Genomic DNA, 19,344 nt, shown 5'->3' on the forward strand with positions numbered 1-19,344 from the left:
CATACAAACTGTTCTTACCTGTGAAACGTTCAGTTGACGATCAATTTTATATAAATAGAACCGTTTTACCCCCGAAGGGCATAACACGGATATTTAGGTTTCAGCCGTAGCTTGAACCACATTGAGATTACCCCTTCAATATTCGTCATAATTATCTGCTATCTCGCTGTTTCTATAGGTGCTTTTCAACATTATTAGTATCCTTGTCTCTTTCTCGCATATGACAGTTCCAAGTTCCAATCAATGTAAATTCAGACCTTACCTTCATTCATGATCACGTTTATACAATTTTATATTGTATATTAATATAAATGTTAGTATGTCATCACTAAAAAGGGTGAAAAAAAAATTAACAAAAAAATACAACCGACTTCTATGACACTAAAAAGTAAAAAATAATTGATATAAATGTTGGTTTAGTACATATTTCTGAAGTCCCTTATAAATAAATTTCAAAAAAGGTATAGACTCTATTTACACTTCTCTTTCGAAGTATCACTAATTTTTATATTAATTGCACGACTCATGATGCGAAGCATCAGAGAGTGCTTTACGATCGAAAAAATTTTTTCGCTTCATTTTGGCGGCTATTTTTATTATTATAGCCTTGATAGTTCACGGAATCAAGATATTTTGCATACTATTGTCGAGATAATTTAATGGAGATTAATTCCATACTTTTTAAAAATTGATTTACTGCAATAGAATTGGAAAAAAACACCAAAATAGGTCAAAAAATTTTCCTGTCCGTCATGTGTGAAACCTGAAAACACTGTAACTTGTGAAAAAATCCATCATTTGAGTAATTTTTTTTTTTTAAATTCTAATCGACGATTGTAGGTCACTGAATGCGAATGATTAATTAATTCAGTGTCGTTTAATTGCAATTAATAAAAAACGAAAACTACAAGACTGTATATCTATAGATATTATGTACATTTATTCCACCAGGGGCGCTTGTGCAGTACCTTCTTCCTACTACAGCTGTTTTTTCGGCAATTAATTTTGAACGACTTAAGTTTTTTTTTTTTTTTTATATTTCATAATTAAATGAGCATTATGAGTCGTGCACTTTTGGATTTTCCAAACTTTTTATATCTTGATTCAACTTCATAATTTAGCTATTACTTATGATTAAAATTTTTATGTTGTATTTTTTTAATTGAATGAATTTTTTTAATTAATTGTAATGAAATTATTTTATATTTTATTCTTTCTCACATCTTATCCAGGATTGATTGATTTAATTAAATTGCAATTGTAATTAATATATTTATACTCTCGGAGTATACTTCTGTAATGTATTTTTTTGTACCTCTTATATTCAGTTGCATGCTACTTTGCTACAAGTGAAGTGATATTTACTGCTATTTACATACAAAGTGTAACCAAATGTGTATGGTAAGGCTGGTATGTGTCAAAAATACTACAAATATAATTTTATAAAGAATATATTATACAAAACTATTTCTAGTATTAAAATTATAAAATATTAGTTCCTTTTCAAAGTAGATTTAAATTTTAAATTACTCAGCTTTACCTGAAAAAGAAAAACCACAAATGCTTTATAATATAACCTAATTATATAAAATAGGAAACTTATTAAATTCTATTACTCCAAATGTAGCTTTAATTCATAATCCCAAATATAGTTCTAAAAAAAAAAGAAAATGAAATTCCTTATTATATAATCTTTTATATTAAATAGGAGATTTATTATTACTCAAAATGTAACTCCAAATTATAATACCAAACTAGGTATCGCTTGTGTGCGCTCGCTGCTAAAGCAGCTCGCGGAACGGTTGTCTTCTTTAGTTTTGCGTGCAAAATTTTTTTACATTTTTTCCCCTATATTGAAGTTTTATTAATTCTGATTGGGGCTGTTTGGAAAAGATATGAGTTAATATTTGCAAAATACCAAGAATTTGGGTCGTGATTTTTTTGTCTATAAGCCATACATTTTAAAGACATAATAAGGAGACAAAAGCTTGAAATATTACATACAAAAATAACTATTTATAAAAATTGTTATTTCTTGTATGACAACACTAAAATATTTTTTTATCAAAATGTGCAGAATATTAGTACCTACAAACGCCTCATACATTCTAATGATATCAATAGAAGGCAACAGCTTGAAATATTGCATACAAAAATACATATATATGAAAATTATTATTTCTTGTATGGCAACACTTGAATCTTTTGTTACCAAAATGTGAAGTCTATTAGTACCTACAATCGCGTCATACATTATAAGGTTGTCAAAAATATACAAAAGCTTGAAATATAACATACAAAAATGCATATGTATGAAAATTATAATTTTTTGTACGGGAACACTGAAATATTATTTTACCCAAATGTTAATACTTCTAGTATCTACAAACGCCTCATACATTGGAATGACATCAAAAGGAAACAACAGCTTGAAATATGACATACAAAAATACACTTGTATGAAAATTATTATTTTTTATATGGCAACACTGAAATAATTTTCCACCAATTTATACAGTCTATAACTACCATTAAACGCCTCATACAGAAAACGGACGTTTAGTGATGCTGGGCTTGGTGGTGGTGGTATTTAAAGGGAGACAACAGCACGAAACACCACATACAAAAATACAAATGTATGAATATACTATTTTTTGTATGGCCACACTAAAATATTTTTTTATCAAAATGTGCAGAATATTAGTACCTACAAACGCCTCATACATTCTAATGATATCAACAGAAGACAACAGCTTGAAATATTGCATACAAAAATACATATATATGAAAATTATTATTTTTTATATGGCAACACTTAAATATTTTGTTACCAAAATGTGAAGTCTATTAGTACCTACAATCGCGTGATACATTATAACGTCGTCAAAAATTTACAACAGCTTGAAATGTGCCATACAAAAATGCACATGTATGAAAATTATTATTTTTTGTATGGCAACACTAAGATATTTTTTAATCAAAATGTGCACAATATTAGTACCAACAAACGCCTCATACATTCTAATGTTACCAATACAAGACAACAGCTTGAAATATTACGTACAAAAATATATATGTATGAAAATTAATATTTTTTGTATGGCAACACAAAAATATTTTTTTACCGAAATGTGCAGTCTATTAGTACATACAAACACGTCATACATTATAACGTTGTCAAAAATTTACAACAGCTTGAAATGTGACATACAAAAATGCACATGTATGAAAATTATTATTTTTTGTATGGCAACACTGAAATATTTCATTACACATTGGTACAGTCTATAAGTGCCATTAAGCGCCTCATACAAAAAAATGACGTCAAATGGCGGCAACAGCTTGAAATCTTCGATAATCCTGTAGAAAATGCATTTGTATGAAAACATTTTTTTTGTATATGGCAACATTGGATGTTTGATTTTTTACATAGGGTCCATTTGAAATAAAAAATATCTCCCATACATAACTTATATGCTCTGTCTACGGTTTCCGCCCAAGTACTCAAAAAGTGAAAATCGTGAAAAAAAATTCTCTGTCTCAGTGTTGCCAGTTGATTAAGATGAAAATGGTCAAATGTCATTACGGCACCCAAAAAAAATAGTCCTGTGAAAAAAATTCATTAAAAATATTTCTCCTTCTACTTTTTACATTTTTGAATGAAAAGTTCCAAAAAATGTATGAACGATGAAAAAAAAAACTTTACCTGGCAACACTTCGAGTCGAGCTCCATGACCGCCCGATACAAAGCGACTCGCTCAAATGTTGCCAACCTCAAAATATTTCACTTCGAAAAATGCATTTTTTCGTACATTTTACAAAATGGCTGACACAAGGTGCGCCATCTGATTAAAAAAAAAATAATATTACCATATGATAAAATTGAGGATACAATCCGGCCAATAAATCAAAAATATCGAAAAAATATTAATAAAACCACCGCGCTACGACCCCACAAACATACCTCGAAAAATGAAAGATTTCAAAGTCAAATATCTCGGCGGCCATCTTGTTTTTCCATTTTTTTTTAATTTTATCGTAACAGTCGTCCCACAATTAGCCGAAAATGACACCAATCTCAGATAGGCGCGCAGAATAAAAAAAAAGTTGAAAATCGCAGGAGGGCCGCCATCTTGAATTTTGTATGTTTCCCATTTTTCCTATAACCACCATAATATACCGAAAAAGTATCTCATACATTATTACTACCCCCCACCAATAGTTTAGGCTGGGCTACTCGAAATGTCAAAAAAGTGAAAAAAAAAATCTAGCTCCCAGTGTTGCCAGTTAATTTGGATGAAAATGGTCAAATGTCATTACGACCCCCCTGACAAATACCCATGTAAAATATTTTCATTAAAAATGTTTCTCCTTCTACTTTTTACATTTTTGAATGGAAAGTTCCAAAAAAAGTATGAACAAAGAAAAAAAAACCTAAACCTGGCAACACTTCAAGTCACGCTCCACAACCGCCCCATACAAGGCGATTCGCTGAAATGTTGCCAACCTCAAAATATTTCACTTCAAAAAATGCGTTTTTTCATACATTTTACAAATTGCCTGACGAAGGATCCGCCATCTGGTTAAAAAAATAAATAAATCCGATTTGGTAAAATTGAGCATATATCCGAGAAAAAAAACGAAAAAAATCAAAAAAATATTTAAAAAAACACATCAGTGCCACCCCGCGAACACACCTCGAAAAATGAAAATTTTCAAACTCAAGTATCTCGGCGGCCATCTTGTTTTTTCAACTTTTTCTAATTTCATCGTATCAGTCGCCCTCAAATTAGCCGGAAACGATACCGATGTTGGATAGGTGCAAAATAAAAAAAAGTTGCCCAATCCAGCTCGGCCGCCATCTTGAATTTTGAAAGTTTCAGATTTTTCCCATAGACACGGAGGCAAACAAAAAATTCCACTCATACATTAAACCCACCCCCCACCACTCCTTCAGGTCGATGAAGTCGATTTTTCGTAAAACTGAAAAAAAATTCCTGCGGCCAGTGTTGCCAGTCGACATCGACGAAAATGGTCAAATGTCATTACGACAGCCAAAAAAAATATTCTTGTGAAAAATGTTCATCAAAAATATTTCTCCTTCTACTTTTCATATTTTTGAATGAAAAGTTTGAAAAATTGTAAGAGTGGGGAGAAAAAAACTCAAACCTGGCAACACTTCGGACCGAGCCCCACGACCACCCCGAACAAACCAAATAGCTCAAACGTTGCCAACCTCCGAATATTTCACTTCAAAAAATCCGTTTTTTCGTACATTTTACAAATCGCCTAACAGACGACCCGCCATCTTGTTGAAAAAAAAAAAATCCGATTTGACAAAATTGAGGATATATCCGAGAAAATTTAAAAAAATGGCAACAAAATATTAAAAATCCCAAGAGATACGACCTCCCAAAAACACCTCGAAAATTGAAAAATTTCAAACTCAAATATCTCGGCGGCCATCTTGGTTTTTCATTTTTTTCCAATTTCATCGTAACGCCCACCCGAATATTATTCGAAAAAGAAACAAACATCTGCGTAAAGTCAATAAATAAAAAAGTTAAAAATTTTAAATCGGCCGCCATCTTGAATCTATGGCATCTCATATTTTTCCCTTTGCCTCGGGGGGGAGAGGAGAAAACCCGCCATAGACAACAAAGTCGCTCCTAGACGGCAACATGGAGAACGGCATGTCAGTCAGTCAGTGGTAAGTTCAGGATTATATATATATAAATAATATAGGTTTTAAAATATATACCTATTGTATCTTCTCTGTTTTTATTGAATATAATAATAATGTTATAAGTAAATAACAGCTATGTACCTAATAAAATCAAAAGCTTTTCTTTTTTTTTCTAACATTGAGGCAGCAGGCGGATGCAAAGATGGTGAACAGGGTGGAGTGCTATGCTTGATAACTTTCTCCTTTTCTTGTGTATCATCAGATGGGGCGTAATAGTCATTTCTAAAATAAAAAAGAATATTAGTAATGCAGTCTGAAATATTACTTATTATTGTATAACATTAACTAACGCATAGCTAACTTTATTTAGATATATAGATGTAGTACTTCAAATAGTTAGATATGTAGAGTAACTTTTAAAACATTTAAAATACATACCTGATACAGTGTCGGAAACATCATCAGCACTAACAAGTAGCCCTGGAGTCAGCTACGATACATCTGAATTTATTTCTGCATCACTGGTAGAAGTTCTGCCTCCATTTGACAATGTTTCAAACATTGTTGTTGCTTTAGGTCATCCACAACCGCATTAGTTGTTTACTCATATCCTACAACATGATCATAAATATAAAATCATGCCATTTTTATCAAATACAAGTAAAGTCGCTGATCGCAACTTAAGAGCGACTCAGTTGATACGAACTTAAGATTGATATTGAGACCCATCTATTAATACGGCCCTAAATCAGAATGAAGTGGATAGACAAAGAATGCAACGAGTTCGGGCACGAGTTGTCTGAAATAAAAATCATTTTGATACAATTCAAACAATTATTTTAATAAACATATATTAATTAAACATATATTAATCTTTATGGTAAGAAAGATATTTTTAAAAATTTCCGCGATCGCACTTAAATCAGCAACAAAATAATTCTTCTTCTTCTTCTTCTTCAACCATTATTCACCCAATGCTGGGTATAGGTCTTCTCATGGTGTTTCCATGTTGCTCGATCGCTCGCCATTCTCATCCAATGGCGGCCTGCTATTTTGACCAGGTCGTCGGTCCATCGTGCGGGTTGCCTCCCAACATTCCTTTTGCCTCGTCTTGGTCTCCACTCGAGGACTTTTCGGGTCCATCTGCCATCATCCCTCCGGCAGACATGCCCCGCCCATTGCCATTTGCGGTGCGCTATGGTTTGCGCTATGTCAGACACTCCTGTCCTTTTTCTGATTTCGGCATTAGGGATACGGTTTCGCAACGTAATGCCTAACATAGCACGTTCCATTTTTCGCTGCGCAACTTGGAGTTTGGCAATGTGCTGGCTAGTGAGGGTCCATGTCTCCGCTCCATATGTCATGACAGGAAGGATGCACTGGTCAAAAGCACGACGTTTGAGAGCCATAGGTAGTTTGCTCTTAAATACTTCAGACATGTTGCTGAAAGCACCCCATCCTAACTGGATACGCCGCTGGATTTCCTGTGCCTGACCAGACCTGTCGAGAGTTATGATTTGACCGAGGTAAATATAGCTGGTAACTTTCTCTATTGTATTCCCGTCTACCGTAATATGATCTATGTCGACGTCTTTGCACATAATTTTCGTCTTGTTGGTGTTCATTTTTAGACCGATATTAAGGGAGGCTGTATATAATTCCTGGATCATTACCTCTAACTCTTGTATGTTATCTGCGAATACTACTATGTCGTCCGCAAAACGGAGGTGGGAGAGGCGTTTGCCGTCGATGTTTATGCCTTTGTCAGTCCAGTCAAGGAGCTTAAAGACATCCTCCAAGCATGATGTAAATAATTTCGGCGAGATTGTATCACCTTGCCTCACCCCTCTTTCTATAGGCACAGGTCTTGCTAGATCGTGTAGCTTAACACGTAGGGAAGCGTTTCGGTAGATGTCTCTAATTATCTCGACGTACCTTGTATCAACCAAGCTTCTTTGTAGAGAGTGCATAACAGCCCAGTGTTCTACGGTGTCAAATGCTTTCTCGTAGTCAATGAATGCGACTACGAGGGGCTGATTGTATTCTATGCTTTTCTCTACTATCTGCTTCATAGTATGGACGTGATCTAACGTAGAGAATCCACATCTGAATCCAGCTTGCTCTACGGGTTGGGCAAGATCAAATCGGGAATTAAGGCGAAGGGTAATCACTTTGGTGAACAGCTTGTAGATATGGCTGAGAAGAGAGATCGGTCGGTAGTAATAATTATGTTAGATTAATTGATAATATTTATAAACACGACTTGCTAATGATGTCTTCACTTTGCTCACTAGGACTTGACGGCGTGGCGGGAGGCCTCGGTGACTCAGACAAGTCTGGCACAGCCAGAATATTGCTGATGTTGTGCTCATGACTTTCTTCTATCTCATCCAAATATTTTAGTTCTTCACCAGTTAAATTAAGTTCCGAAATTGTTATTCCTTCAGATGATGATGATGGCATTGTTGAGACGAACTTCGGTCTTGATAACATTTGTTGTTTCACTCGATTTTTTGTTGCTTAGCCCTATTAATTCTTATTATTCGGCTCAAATTGTGACCGCACTTTATACAAAACTTGAAAGTATCAGCGGTTATTATGAAACAGTAATCGCATCTTAACAATTTTTGAGTGCAACTGGGGAAGGTTCTTTTATTCTGCCGTTCTATCCACTTTTTGCAAAAGGGACAATGCATTGTAAAAGTTAACAATGGCTTCTGAAATATGGTTTTGAAATAACAAAATAATCAATAATATGGACAGTTCGGTGACAATGACACTGACAGTCAGTGTTGTCAGGTTACTTAAGTTGTGTGATTTTTCCACTCTTTCCTCCCATTAAGGAGCCTATACTTAAGACTGATCATAACCTTTATAAAGTTACCGGTTTTTGAAATGCATAATTAGGGTTTAAATTAGTATGGTTTATGTTAAATGGTAAGTGATACGAAGTTCACCGGGTCAGCTAGTCTATTATAATATTATAAAGATAGGTGATAGGTTGAAGGTGGTAGAACCCTTTGTGGTTCGACTCCGGCGGCACCACCGCCACACCTATTTCTACCTAATAACAACAATGTTAGGCGCTGCTGTGTTCCGGTTTGAAGGGTGTTAAGGGAGACAGACTTTTTCGAGGCATTCCAGCTTAGTCCTCCGGGGTAGCGGCGCATCTGTGGCCGACATAGGTGGGAATATCTAATCCTATCTGGGGTTGATTAAGGATGTCCATGGGCGGCAGTAGCCACTTACCATCAGGTGCACTGTATGCTCGTCTGCTACTCCTATATAAGAATATTAACAAAATAAGTTATGATCAGTTAAATATTTCTGAATTGACGTATGCATAAAACCAGTTTATTCATTTTGCATATTTTAGGTAAATAGTCCGATTGTGCTTTGACAAAACTACTTTCAATCATTTTTCTTGATTATTCCTAATAATACTATGTAGAAAAATCGCACTAGGTAATAAATAACACTGTAGGAATATAGACAAAAACAATTTTTCTCTCAAACAGTTTGAATATCGACGCCGATAAACATCGTATGTGACGTCATTTTTCGATTCGACCAATGTGAATGTGTTTTGCAAATTTGTATTTCGCTCGCATAATTTGCGATTTTTGATTAAATAAAGAAAAAATAATGATTTAAATGTAATTTCAGGACCGTAATGTACCGAGGAAAAAAATAAAAATCTAAATCACATGCATATTCCCTATTAAATAAAACGTTATTGAGTAAACATGAGTGAGGGATTCACACTGTAAGTTAATTTTATTTTGAAATAACAGTGATAAATAAATTACGTGAACGCCATAGCTATTTATTCTTAAATTGGCATTTTATCGAATTGGCAACAGGAAACACTGCATCTGACTGCTGACATGATGATGTATTTGACACTTGACAGTCCTAGTATGACAAGTGACATATGGCAAAAAGGAGATACTTTTTGCTTCAATCATAAATTGTGTGAATATTTGGTCGAAGAATTGTGTTAATTCATAATAAATACACAATTGAATTTACAAATACCACATTGTTTTTAATTTTTGTTGATTCTCATATTGGCAGCCATATAACATTGTTTTTTTCCACATGAGGTGTAGCGTATAAGATTATTGTGTTGTATACAGAGTACAGTATTTCTTTCGAATAGCAACATATAACGATGTCGATGAGAAAGAGAAGTGGTTCAGGGTCTAAAAGACACCTGAAGGAAAAGGTAGTCCAAATATACGAATCGTTCTTCAAAGGCGAGGATTTGACGAGTGAAAATCCAACCTTCTGGGATGAATTCTTCCTGCTCAAGCCTAAAATACCTCAGTTAGAAGCAGAAATCCATAAGCTCTCTGCTGAACAATTGATGAATATGAAAGAGAATATTAATTTACTAATGTTCCAATGCATTGAAATGTTGGGTCAAGAACATCATATAAGGTAACAAACATGCTTTTACTTTAAGGCCACTTAAATCTCTTACTAATCAAAAATCAGTACTATAAGATCTTCCAACTTACTTGTGTAGCAATTAGCTTTGCATTAATATCTTTGAGTTTCAATAAAAGTTCAATATGACTTTTATAAGACTGGCTGACTACCTTGTTCATAAATTCCATATTAATGAGTGGCAATAACTATGGGCATTAGGTACAGGGTAGCTCATTACAAAGAAAAAATATTAAAACTTGTAACAATATCTATGGCCATCTCTAAAAAATAAAAAAACTTTCAATAAAAAGTCTATATAAAACTTTGAGGTATATTATAAGGAACATACCTGTCGAATAGCACCAAAAATATTCTAACACTGTCTTATCTATTGGTAAATATCAATAATTTTCTATATTCTAGGCTAGTATATGCACTTCAAACATTCAGTGCACTTCTGACCACAATGTACCAAAGAGCTGGACAGGATCCCAGTTTAAACATGAAGGCAATTCTATTGGGTACTGAAACTGCCAATGCTAAGATGCAGAAATTGTTGGAACATTGCAGTACAGTTTTGTCTGGTATGTATTAAGTCCCTTTCAATATTGTAGTCATAATAATTATGTGGAGCCCATATATAGTAACATTTTAGCTGATCTCAGTATTTATTTACAAATTATGCATGTAATATGGTAATAAAAAAAACATTGCACAGAATTTATATGTTGGTGTTAATTTGATGTTATGAATTAAGAATAAGTGTCTGATAATTTGTAATCTAACCTCTGGAGGTCAAGTTGGAGGTCTGGTATTCGAATCCAGGGTATATGTATGATTATAAAAGAAATGTACTTCAATTTACAATTGAGAATTTAAAATTCTGAATTCTAATAAGTTATTTATTGATAAGTAATAATTAAATTAACTTATATTCTTATTTACAATTGGTCATGTTTCAGGTGATGTCCCTGAGAGTCTTAAGTCAATGGTTTTGAAATTGCTTTTAATTATAGCAACAGGAATAGATAATATTGATGAAAATCCACTTGTAGAATATTTGATGCAGAATTCATTGTTTGAACCATTAATACAACTATTGTGTACGGCTACAGAAAGGCAGCAACATGGTAAGGATTCATTAAACATATTAACTTATATAATTATTAACAAATGTTTAAAAGACTCAGTTCACCAATAAATCTTAACTTTCTATATTTTTGAAGTAAACATAAATTTGTGAATCTCTTGCTGCAGAGTTTACATATTCAAGACCAACAACCTGTAGTAAAAGTATTGTGTTAAATATAATGTATTAATAGAATTATTGCACTCAAAATAACATCACATCCATCTGGGTCATTGATCTACACTAATATTATAAAGCGGAAACCTTTGTTTTTTTGGTTGTAATGAATAGGCTCAAAAACTACTGGACCGATTTAAAAAATTCTTTCACCATTCGAAAGCCAAATTATCTACGAGTAACATAGGCTATATTTTATATGAAATATATTTGATAAATAGATTTTGAGTAGAGTAGAGAGTTGAGTAGTAAACAGTACAAAGTTTGCCGGGTCAGCTAGTCATTTATCAACGCGGTTTCTTAACATTTTTGGTTCAGTATGTTTAACATATTATTATATTGATTTATTATTATTACAAGTTTAATTTTTTTTTCAGGATATGATGTGGTTCTGTTGTTGATGTTTTTGGTTAATTATAAGAAGCAGGAATCAGCCAACCCTTATGTAGTGAAGTTATCAATCCTAGATGATGAACTAGCTTTAAATGGGTAAGAACTATTTATGTTATATATGTATATTTCTTGAATGACAAACAATCCCATCATTGCAAACCAGCAATAAAACTTCCAGAAAATATTAGGTAATTAAAAATAAGCAAAAAATTATAAACACCATAATATTTTGGAATGAACCTTAAATCAAGCGATAAAGCAAACATTTGGCAATGAGAAATTTTATGTTAGACTACAGACATATTGCCTACAGAGTGGTCATTATAGCCCATACCTTCAACATCCTCAAACAAAAAATATTTAATCTCACAATAACTGTTGTATGCTATATAACAAAATCTAACATTTATGTATATGTTTTAGATATGGCCAAGTAATAACCGCTGCACTAAACGACTATGTGATGTCTACATTTGGAGGCGTACAAGCAGGTAATGGCGGGGGATGGCTGTCGTCGCTCACTAGCATGGTGGGCGGAATATTTCTTACCAGTGACGACACACAGCCAGTTGTTAGAGGACAAAGGAATAAGTAAGACCACTACATAAACTTTTAACACCTAAAATAAAATCTTAATTATACTTAGCGTAAAAACGGCAAATCCTCTCTGCAGTTGTTGCGAGCATGTGTAGTCGTACAATTTGCTAGGGTGACGCGATTCATTTCTATATTCAGAGTGGACTAGCAGTTTTACGCGGACTATACCTTGTTACATTTCATTAAATAACTAAATTGCAATGTGTAATTTAGTTATTTAGTAAAATAAAATGTTAATGTATGATGAGTGACTTTGAAAAAATTCGATCATATAATTTTCAACTAAAGGCAAAAGTATACAAATTTGAGTTTTTCACTATCAACGTAAATGCATGAAACTTTCTTTACTTTATTTATTTGTCCTACGCTGAAAGTAATAAACCATATAAAAGTGTTCCATCAATTCTGTTTTCTTCGTGTTTCATATGTGTTAATTTTTTGTGTTAATTCTCATCTATCTTAACTAAAGCTCTGTTATAAAAGCAAGTCCATATATTAACAACTTTAAAGTATAACCTAATTTCATTTTTTATTATTAGTGGTGGGGAGGAAGGCATGCTCTTAGCTCTTTATGAAGCTGCACACCTGAACCGAAACTTTATGACAACGCTGGCCCATTCATCTTCTGCCGCTGCATCATCTGCACCCCCATCGCCACCCGCAACACTACCTCCACATCAGGTATTTAATAAACAATATTTGAATATGTAAAGGAATGGAATCATTGCTTTTTTTTATAATATAGAAGTAGCAGTCCACCTGATGGTAAATTCCTACTGCTGCCCATGGACATGTGCAATCAACCTCAGATAGGATTAGATATTCCTACCTGAGGTCGGCCGCAGATGCGCTCGCTACCCATGAAGACTAAGCTGGAAAGCTTAGTCTTCATGCTAAGACTAAGCTAAATTACAGCAGAGGTACTGTGAAAAGTCGCCGAGACTGGATGGCCTAAATATTATGTGTTCATAATATCAATAATAATGGTTTTTACATAACAGCAGTATGAAATGAGCATGAAGTTCACATACAATTTATTTGCCATGTTAGCTTGTGGAATATTAGAATTAAACAAATAAATATACAATTGTTAGTGTGTCTGCTGTAACCCTTTTATTTTGCTCCAAATATTGGTTTCCATTGTTGCAGAGTCCACCAAACTTAGCACAGATTCAAGCTCTTGATAATGATCAGCCAACAAATCTGCTAGTAACATTCTTTCAATATTGGTAAGTATATTTCTAAACTCTTAATTATACAAAAATAAGGGTGTTATGACTTTTTGACTGTCTAGTACGTCCATTCATAAGCAACATCTGTACTATTTAATCCACATACAGTAACACAAATCAATATGTTTGCAGCAAATTATGAATTATTAATTGATTCTCAGGAGAACTACACAAAAAATATTTTATGTAAAGACTAAATTTCAGAATTTCTTCAAAGGTATATTTTATTTATTATCTTCTAATATTTTCAGTTCCATAGTAATGGCCGACACGAGGACAGAAGCCAGCATAAATAAATGCAGTCTTTGTTTCATTACACTTACCTGCATCGTGGAAGAGCAGTTTGCCAATTCCATTATGCATGACCAAAACTTAACTTTTAAGGTAATATTTTTCTATAATCATTATATAGTTTATTTTGAAATACTATGTCACTAAACAGTTTTATTTTGTATAAATACAGGTACAGTTGTATAGACTACCAATGCGACACAGGAAGATAGTTCTAGAGGAACCACCTTCACAGCCGCTTGCCTCTACTCTTATAGGTTTAAAAACTTTTTATTTTACACCTATTTCCGCCTAACATTTTGCACCTAACATCTTTTTTACGTTGTTGTTGCATTTCATTTGGTATTTTCTTTACATAATTACTTATTCCCTTGTATAGTTCGTAAAAAAAATCATCATTTTTAAAGTGCAAAATAAAAAAAAAATATTTGCTAAGAAACAAATGAAATAAGAAAATTATTATTTAAGGAGAGACATAAAAATACTTAATCCATTAGTGTCCATGCTTCTCGTAAAAGTTTTAGTATACTACGACACAAGGTGGTTATTATAGTGAATAAAAAAATTATCAGGCAGTCAAGGACGCTGGTGATACAAGCCAATTTAGACTATATAATAAAGGTGTCACTTTGCGTGTTAGTTAGCCTTTCCATCTTGATACTCCGTGTTACATACACTTTAAACATCAAGCATCAGTGACGAAAACCCTATAATACTCTCCCCTGCCTAAATTCCTTTAATGTGTCCAAAAGGTTCACTTCAAGCTTGATTGTAACTGGTACCATTGGTATCGTCCGCAGATCTGCTAGTAAAGTTCATGATGTGCCACCTGTATGCTTTCACTACTATTATTGACAGTCCTTGTTATACATCCACTTTAAACATTAGCAAATCTGTGACGCAAAACCCCACAATATTCTCCTCTGCCAAAATTCCCTTAGTGCGTCCAAAAAGTTCAATTCTAATTAGTAACGTGTACCATTGATCTTATCCGCAGATCTCCTAGTGGAGTTCATGATGTGTCACCTGCTGAAGAAGTTTCCCGGTGAGCTGTACCAGTTATGCGTGGGGGTGTTATTAAGATTGCTGAGCTACCAGAAGCGTTGCCGCGTGCGACTGGCTCGGGACTGGCGCCCGCTGTGGGCGGCGCTCATCGCCGTGCTCAAGTTCCTCGTGACTAACGAGACTACGTTGCTGCGACGGCATAATATCTTCATCATGGCACAACAGGTTTTAACATGCTTATAAGAGACATTTAGAAATAGCCGTCTAACAATAGTTTAGTTCTGTGATTTCATTCTACCACATAAATACCACACGTGGCAAAATATGAGGAAAATGCAAGGTTGTTGTTATTTAATTAATTATGAGCATATTATGAACAAGGGTGGATTTCAATATGTACTGTGATTTCGTTCTACCATATAAATATTGTTAAACTATGTGGAAAAGACAAGGTAGTTGATACTTATTTTATTATGTCTAATATTTCAAGTATATTATTTGAATATACTTGAAATTTTAATACAAGATCATTGCCTGCAAAATTAAAATGACCTAGCTTGACGTACCATTTCATTAATCTTTTTTTTTTTGTTGAACTCTATATCATTATGCATAATAATGAGGTACTATATAATAAATACTTTTCGTAACCATTACATCTACATACTTCTTTCTTTTACAGGTTGTGAATATATTCAATCTATTTATAACAGTAGGCGATACATTCTTACCGACACCGGCGTCATACGATCAACTATACTATGAACTTATAAGGATGCACCAAGTATTTGATAATCTCTTCTACATGGGTATGTTAACATTGCATTTATTTATTACTACATAATCCACTATATAATACATATTTATATTTTTTATAAATTTCAAAAGTAAAGGGAGCTAAAATTTTAAAAGTTGCTTTTGTGTGCTACCAAAAACTATAGGCCTTAATTTAAGGCCTAAAATTATAGGCCTTAATTTAAATCCTTAATTTAAAAAAATCACATAAAGGACTTCAATTTACAAGTAAGGCCTAAGATTGTGCCTATTTGAACTATTAGAATCGTTTCATCCATGGTAAAATAAAGTGTTTTCTTTTTTAACATTTCTTCCATTTTATAAATTATGTGTATGTTACAGCGCTGAGGTACTCAACCGGCGACGGCGAGTACAAGGGAGAGGCGCTACGTTTAGCCAACTGCCTCGTCAACGTGCGCGCCATCATACAACACTTCTCGCCCAAGATTGAGGCCTGGCTCAGCTTCAATAACCTCTCCACGCCTACTGAGGACCAGGTACTGTTTTTCATTTACATTAGCTGATTGATTGATTTTGACTTTATTAAGATTATTGTGGAAAAATGTGAATGATCAAAATTTTATTAAGCTTACTAAAAATTGATTTAAAATTTGAGATTTATGCAAATCATCCAAACCACAAAGCTTGATTAATTCTGATAGCACAGTGTTTACAATTAATAGAACTTGTAAAAAACATGCTTGATGTCAAGTGACTACGATACTGACACATGAAATACTAATATACTACTGGTTCTACGCATATAGGAAGAAAAAACTTGATTTACTTCTTGAACATTCATTTCAGATACTGGAAGTGGTGCGCAAGAACTACGATAGCCTGATACTGAAGCTACAAGAGGGGTTGGAGGCGTACGAGCGTTACGCGGAGCGCTCCCAACGCGCACTGTTGTCGCGGCTGGTGCGCGCCGCCTCGGCCGCCGCGCGACTCCGCAGTGACGCCGCCGCCCTACGGGACCACTCTGCTGCACTGTTGTCTCATTATACGGCGCTCGCCGTGCCCGCTGTCCCCGCGCTCCCCGCTCTCCCCGCGCTGCCCGTCGCCTGACTATACACCCCCCCTGAGGACTACTGCAATAACAACCACGTCAGGTACTGAGTGCACCGAGTAGTGACGCCGCTGCGCTAAGGGATCACTCGGCTGCGCTGCTGCGTCGTGCCCGCTGTACCCGCGCTCCCTGTTGCCTGACTATACACCCCCCTGAGGACTACTACAATAACAACCAAATCCAGTACTAAGTGAAATATGCAGTGACGCCGCGCTGCGGGACCACTCCGTCGCGCTACTGTCACACAATACGGCGCTCGCGGTGCCCGCTGTATCCGTGCTCCCCGCTCTCCCCACGCTGCCCGTCGCCTGACTATACACCCCCCCCCCCCCCCCTCCTGAGGACTTACCTAAGTCAGGTTGTTATTCAATAAGTGGAATGCGCAATGACGCCGCGCTACGGGACCACTCCGCGGCACTATTGTCACAGTACATCGCGCTCGCCGTGCCCGCTGTGCCCGCGCTGCCCGTCGTTTGACTATACGCCCCCACTAAGGACTACTAAAATAACAACCAGTGAGGTGCTAAGTGTACGTGCCAGGTTGCCGCGCTGCTGTCCCACCACACCAAGTAATTGGTTCATAATGAGGTAAAAACTAACATTTACTCAAGAAAATGCATGCAAATGCAGTGACAGTAAGTACCTACTGCCGCCCATGGATGTGTATAGTCAACCCCATATAAGATTAGATTCCTACCTAAGTTCAGCTTAATATTGCAAATACAAGCATAGTTACCCCAAGGACTAAGTTGGAATGCCTTATATAATATTCATGATATTCTAACTTAGATCTCAGGAATAACAACAGTTTTTCATACACTGTTGTTATTCCTGTTTGATTGCATGTTTATTATACCAATACACATTTATTAATTGTATTGTCATTTATTTAAACTATGTAGCACCTATTTTGATTCAATTATTTGGCGAGTCATTTACTTTTCACTTATATGAACTCTGTCTTCGTCTTATAACTATTTACAATTTAACTATGTATATCTGTACTTGTATGATTTGTGGAAAGTTAAATGATAGTTGCATAGTAAAATGTATTTACTAAGGTTCACTAAACATGAAGATGATTAAATTGAACAAAGCATACATGTATGGAAATAATTATACCTTAAAATAATTGCACCAATGATGAATATTGAGTGTAGATTTTGATAAAGGTATCATATCAAAAAAGAAAAATCTAGTACCAGAATGTGTTAGATAATAAAAACACATAAAAATGTTTTCAATTTAAAACACTAGCTACTACTTTTAACATTTTAGGCTGAGAAAGAACGAGGTATATGTCTATGAATTACTGCAAGATAACCATTAAGTTTATAATGTTATTAATATATTATTTTATATGTGTACTTTATGAGCTAGTTTAAACCATCTCCTTAATTTCATTATTAGTCTAAAAATAAGGCATTTTTAAAATGTATTTTCGATGTTATTACGTAGTGTAGTACAAAGATAATAGTGTAATTACAGATGTGGTTTAATGTTCACCCTCATAAATGAAGTCAATGTTAATTAAGGTTTTTTTTTTTTTTTTTTTTTTTTGTGTTGGCATCTGCGATCAGTCTGTCTGCGACTATAAACAGATGTGTTGTGAGTCAATAAGGCTTGTAGGGAACTGCTCCCAGCGGAGCCGACCCTTTCTTTATTTTCGGACTATTAGTCACGCGTCATCGAACATATCCCGCCGCTTTTTTAGGCGACGTTCAGTGACTGCAGTTGCCAGCTGCCCCGCCAGTCGGTTGGGGTGCCTATGTAGGCGTTTTTTATATTTTTCTCCATGAATTTCTATTTCTGTTTTTACCATGGGTATGTTCAGGATTTCATGGACCTCTGTTGTTCTAATAAACCAAGGTGCATTTGATATTTGTTTTAAGATGTAATTTTGTACTCGTTGGATGATCATAACATTAGAGGTACTTGCCGTGCCCCACAGCTGTATACCATAAGTCCAAATGGGTTTCAGTATTGTTTTGTATATGAGCAGCTTGTTGTCAGTGGATAGTTTTGAGTTACGTCCAAGTAGCCAGTAGAGACCCTTGTATTTAAGATTAATTTCGTCCCTTTTGTTAATTAAGGTAAATGTTATATTTTATTAATATAATAGAAGACTGATTTGTTTGTTTTATTTAATTAAACATTACCTACATAATCTATATGTGCAATATGTGCCTACACATTTATTTGTGCAATGGACTGCAAATGACTAGCAGTTCAAAATTCTACAAAATATAAAACATAGTGGTTATAATCTCTTTAGCGTAATGTTTAAACAAAATGTCTTCACTTGTTAAAGTAAAAAAAATGCCCTACACAAATAGTATTAAAAAAGGCTTATAAAAATCAAACGAAAGTATTCCTTCTAAATATTTTTATTAATTATATAACAATATCTATAAAGATCCATACTAGAGAGCTAATTTTCTTTGGGATTCAATTATATACGAATAAAATTTGACTAGACATTTTTAAAACTACAATGGACTAGAACTTTGGTTATTTGGTTTCATTTACAAATTTT

At 34.4% G+C, this 19,344-nt stretch overlaps 1 protein-coding gene and 2 long non-coding RNA genes across 3 annotated transcripts; 2 read left to right on the forward strand and 1 right to left on the reverse strand.

Annotated features, from left to right (window-relative positions):
* Positions 1–1,435: 1,435 nt before the first annotated feature.
* On the reverse strand, positions 1,436–6,541 carry LOC140744868 (uncharacterized). Its single transcript, XR_012102595.1, has 2 exons — positions 5,828–6,541; positions 1,436–1,540 (listed from the first exon to the last, which is right to left on the reverse strand). It is a non-coding gene; the product is annotated as an uncharacterized LOC140744868 (long non-coding RNA).
* A 3,057-nt stretch (positions 6,542–9,598) lies between these two features.
* Positions 9,599–16,865, forward strand: LOC140744869 (armadillo-like helical domain-containing protein 3). Its single transcript, XM_073076561.1, has 13 exons — positions 9,599–10,129; positions 10,544–10,704; positions 11,083–11,250; positions 11,804–11,915; positions 12,243–12,410; positions 12,956–13,097; positions 13,566–13,645; positions 13,900–14,032; positions 14,112–14,196; positions 14,937–15,169; positions 15,627–15,753; positions 16,082–16,236; positions 16,547–16,865. Exons 1-13 carry the CDS (start codon positions 9,861–9,863, stop codon positions 16,805–16,807), a joined length of 2,094 nt encoding a protein of 697 aa, XP_072932662.1. The 5' UTR covers positions 9,599–9,860; the 3' UTR covers positions 16,808–16,865.
* Positions 16,866–17,671: 806 nt separating this feature from the next.
* On the forward strand, positions 17,672–18,938 carry LOC140744870 (uncharacterized). Its single transcript, XR_012102596.1, has 2 exons — positions 17,672–18,343; positions 18,902–18,938. It is a non-coding gene; the product is annotated as an uncharacterized LOC140744870 (long non-coding RNA).
* Positions 18,939–19,344: the final 406 nt, after the last annotated feature.

This window comes from Epargyreus clarus, unplaced genomic scaffold (assembly GCF_041222505.1).
Source record: "Epargyreus clarus isolate Ecla_fem2 unplaced genomic scaffold, WU_Ecla_fem_2.2 ptg000009l, whole genome shotgun sequence".
NCBI lineage: Eukaryota > Metazoa > Arthropoda > Insecta > Lepidoptera > Hesperiidae > Epargyreus > Epargyreus clarus.

What these genes read in the sequence shown, in the direction of transcription:
- LOC140744869 (XM_073076561.1), top strand. Translation starts at nt 9,861, where the DNA reads ATGTCGATGAGAAAGAGAAGTGGTTCAGGGTCTAAAAGACACCTGAAG. An exon ending in GGTCAAGAACATCATATAAG is followed by an intron (nt 10,130 to 10,543) that starts GTAACAAACATG and finishes TCTATATTCTAG; the next exon opens with GCTAGTATATGCACTTCAAA. An exon ending in TACAGAAAGGCAGCAACATG is followed by an intron (nt 11,251 to 11,803) that starts GTAAGGATTCAT and finishes TTTTTTTTTCAG; the next exon opens with GATATGATGTGGTTCTGTTG.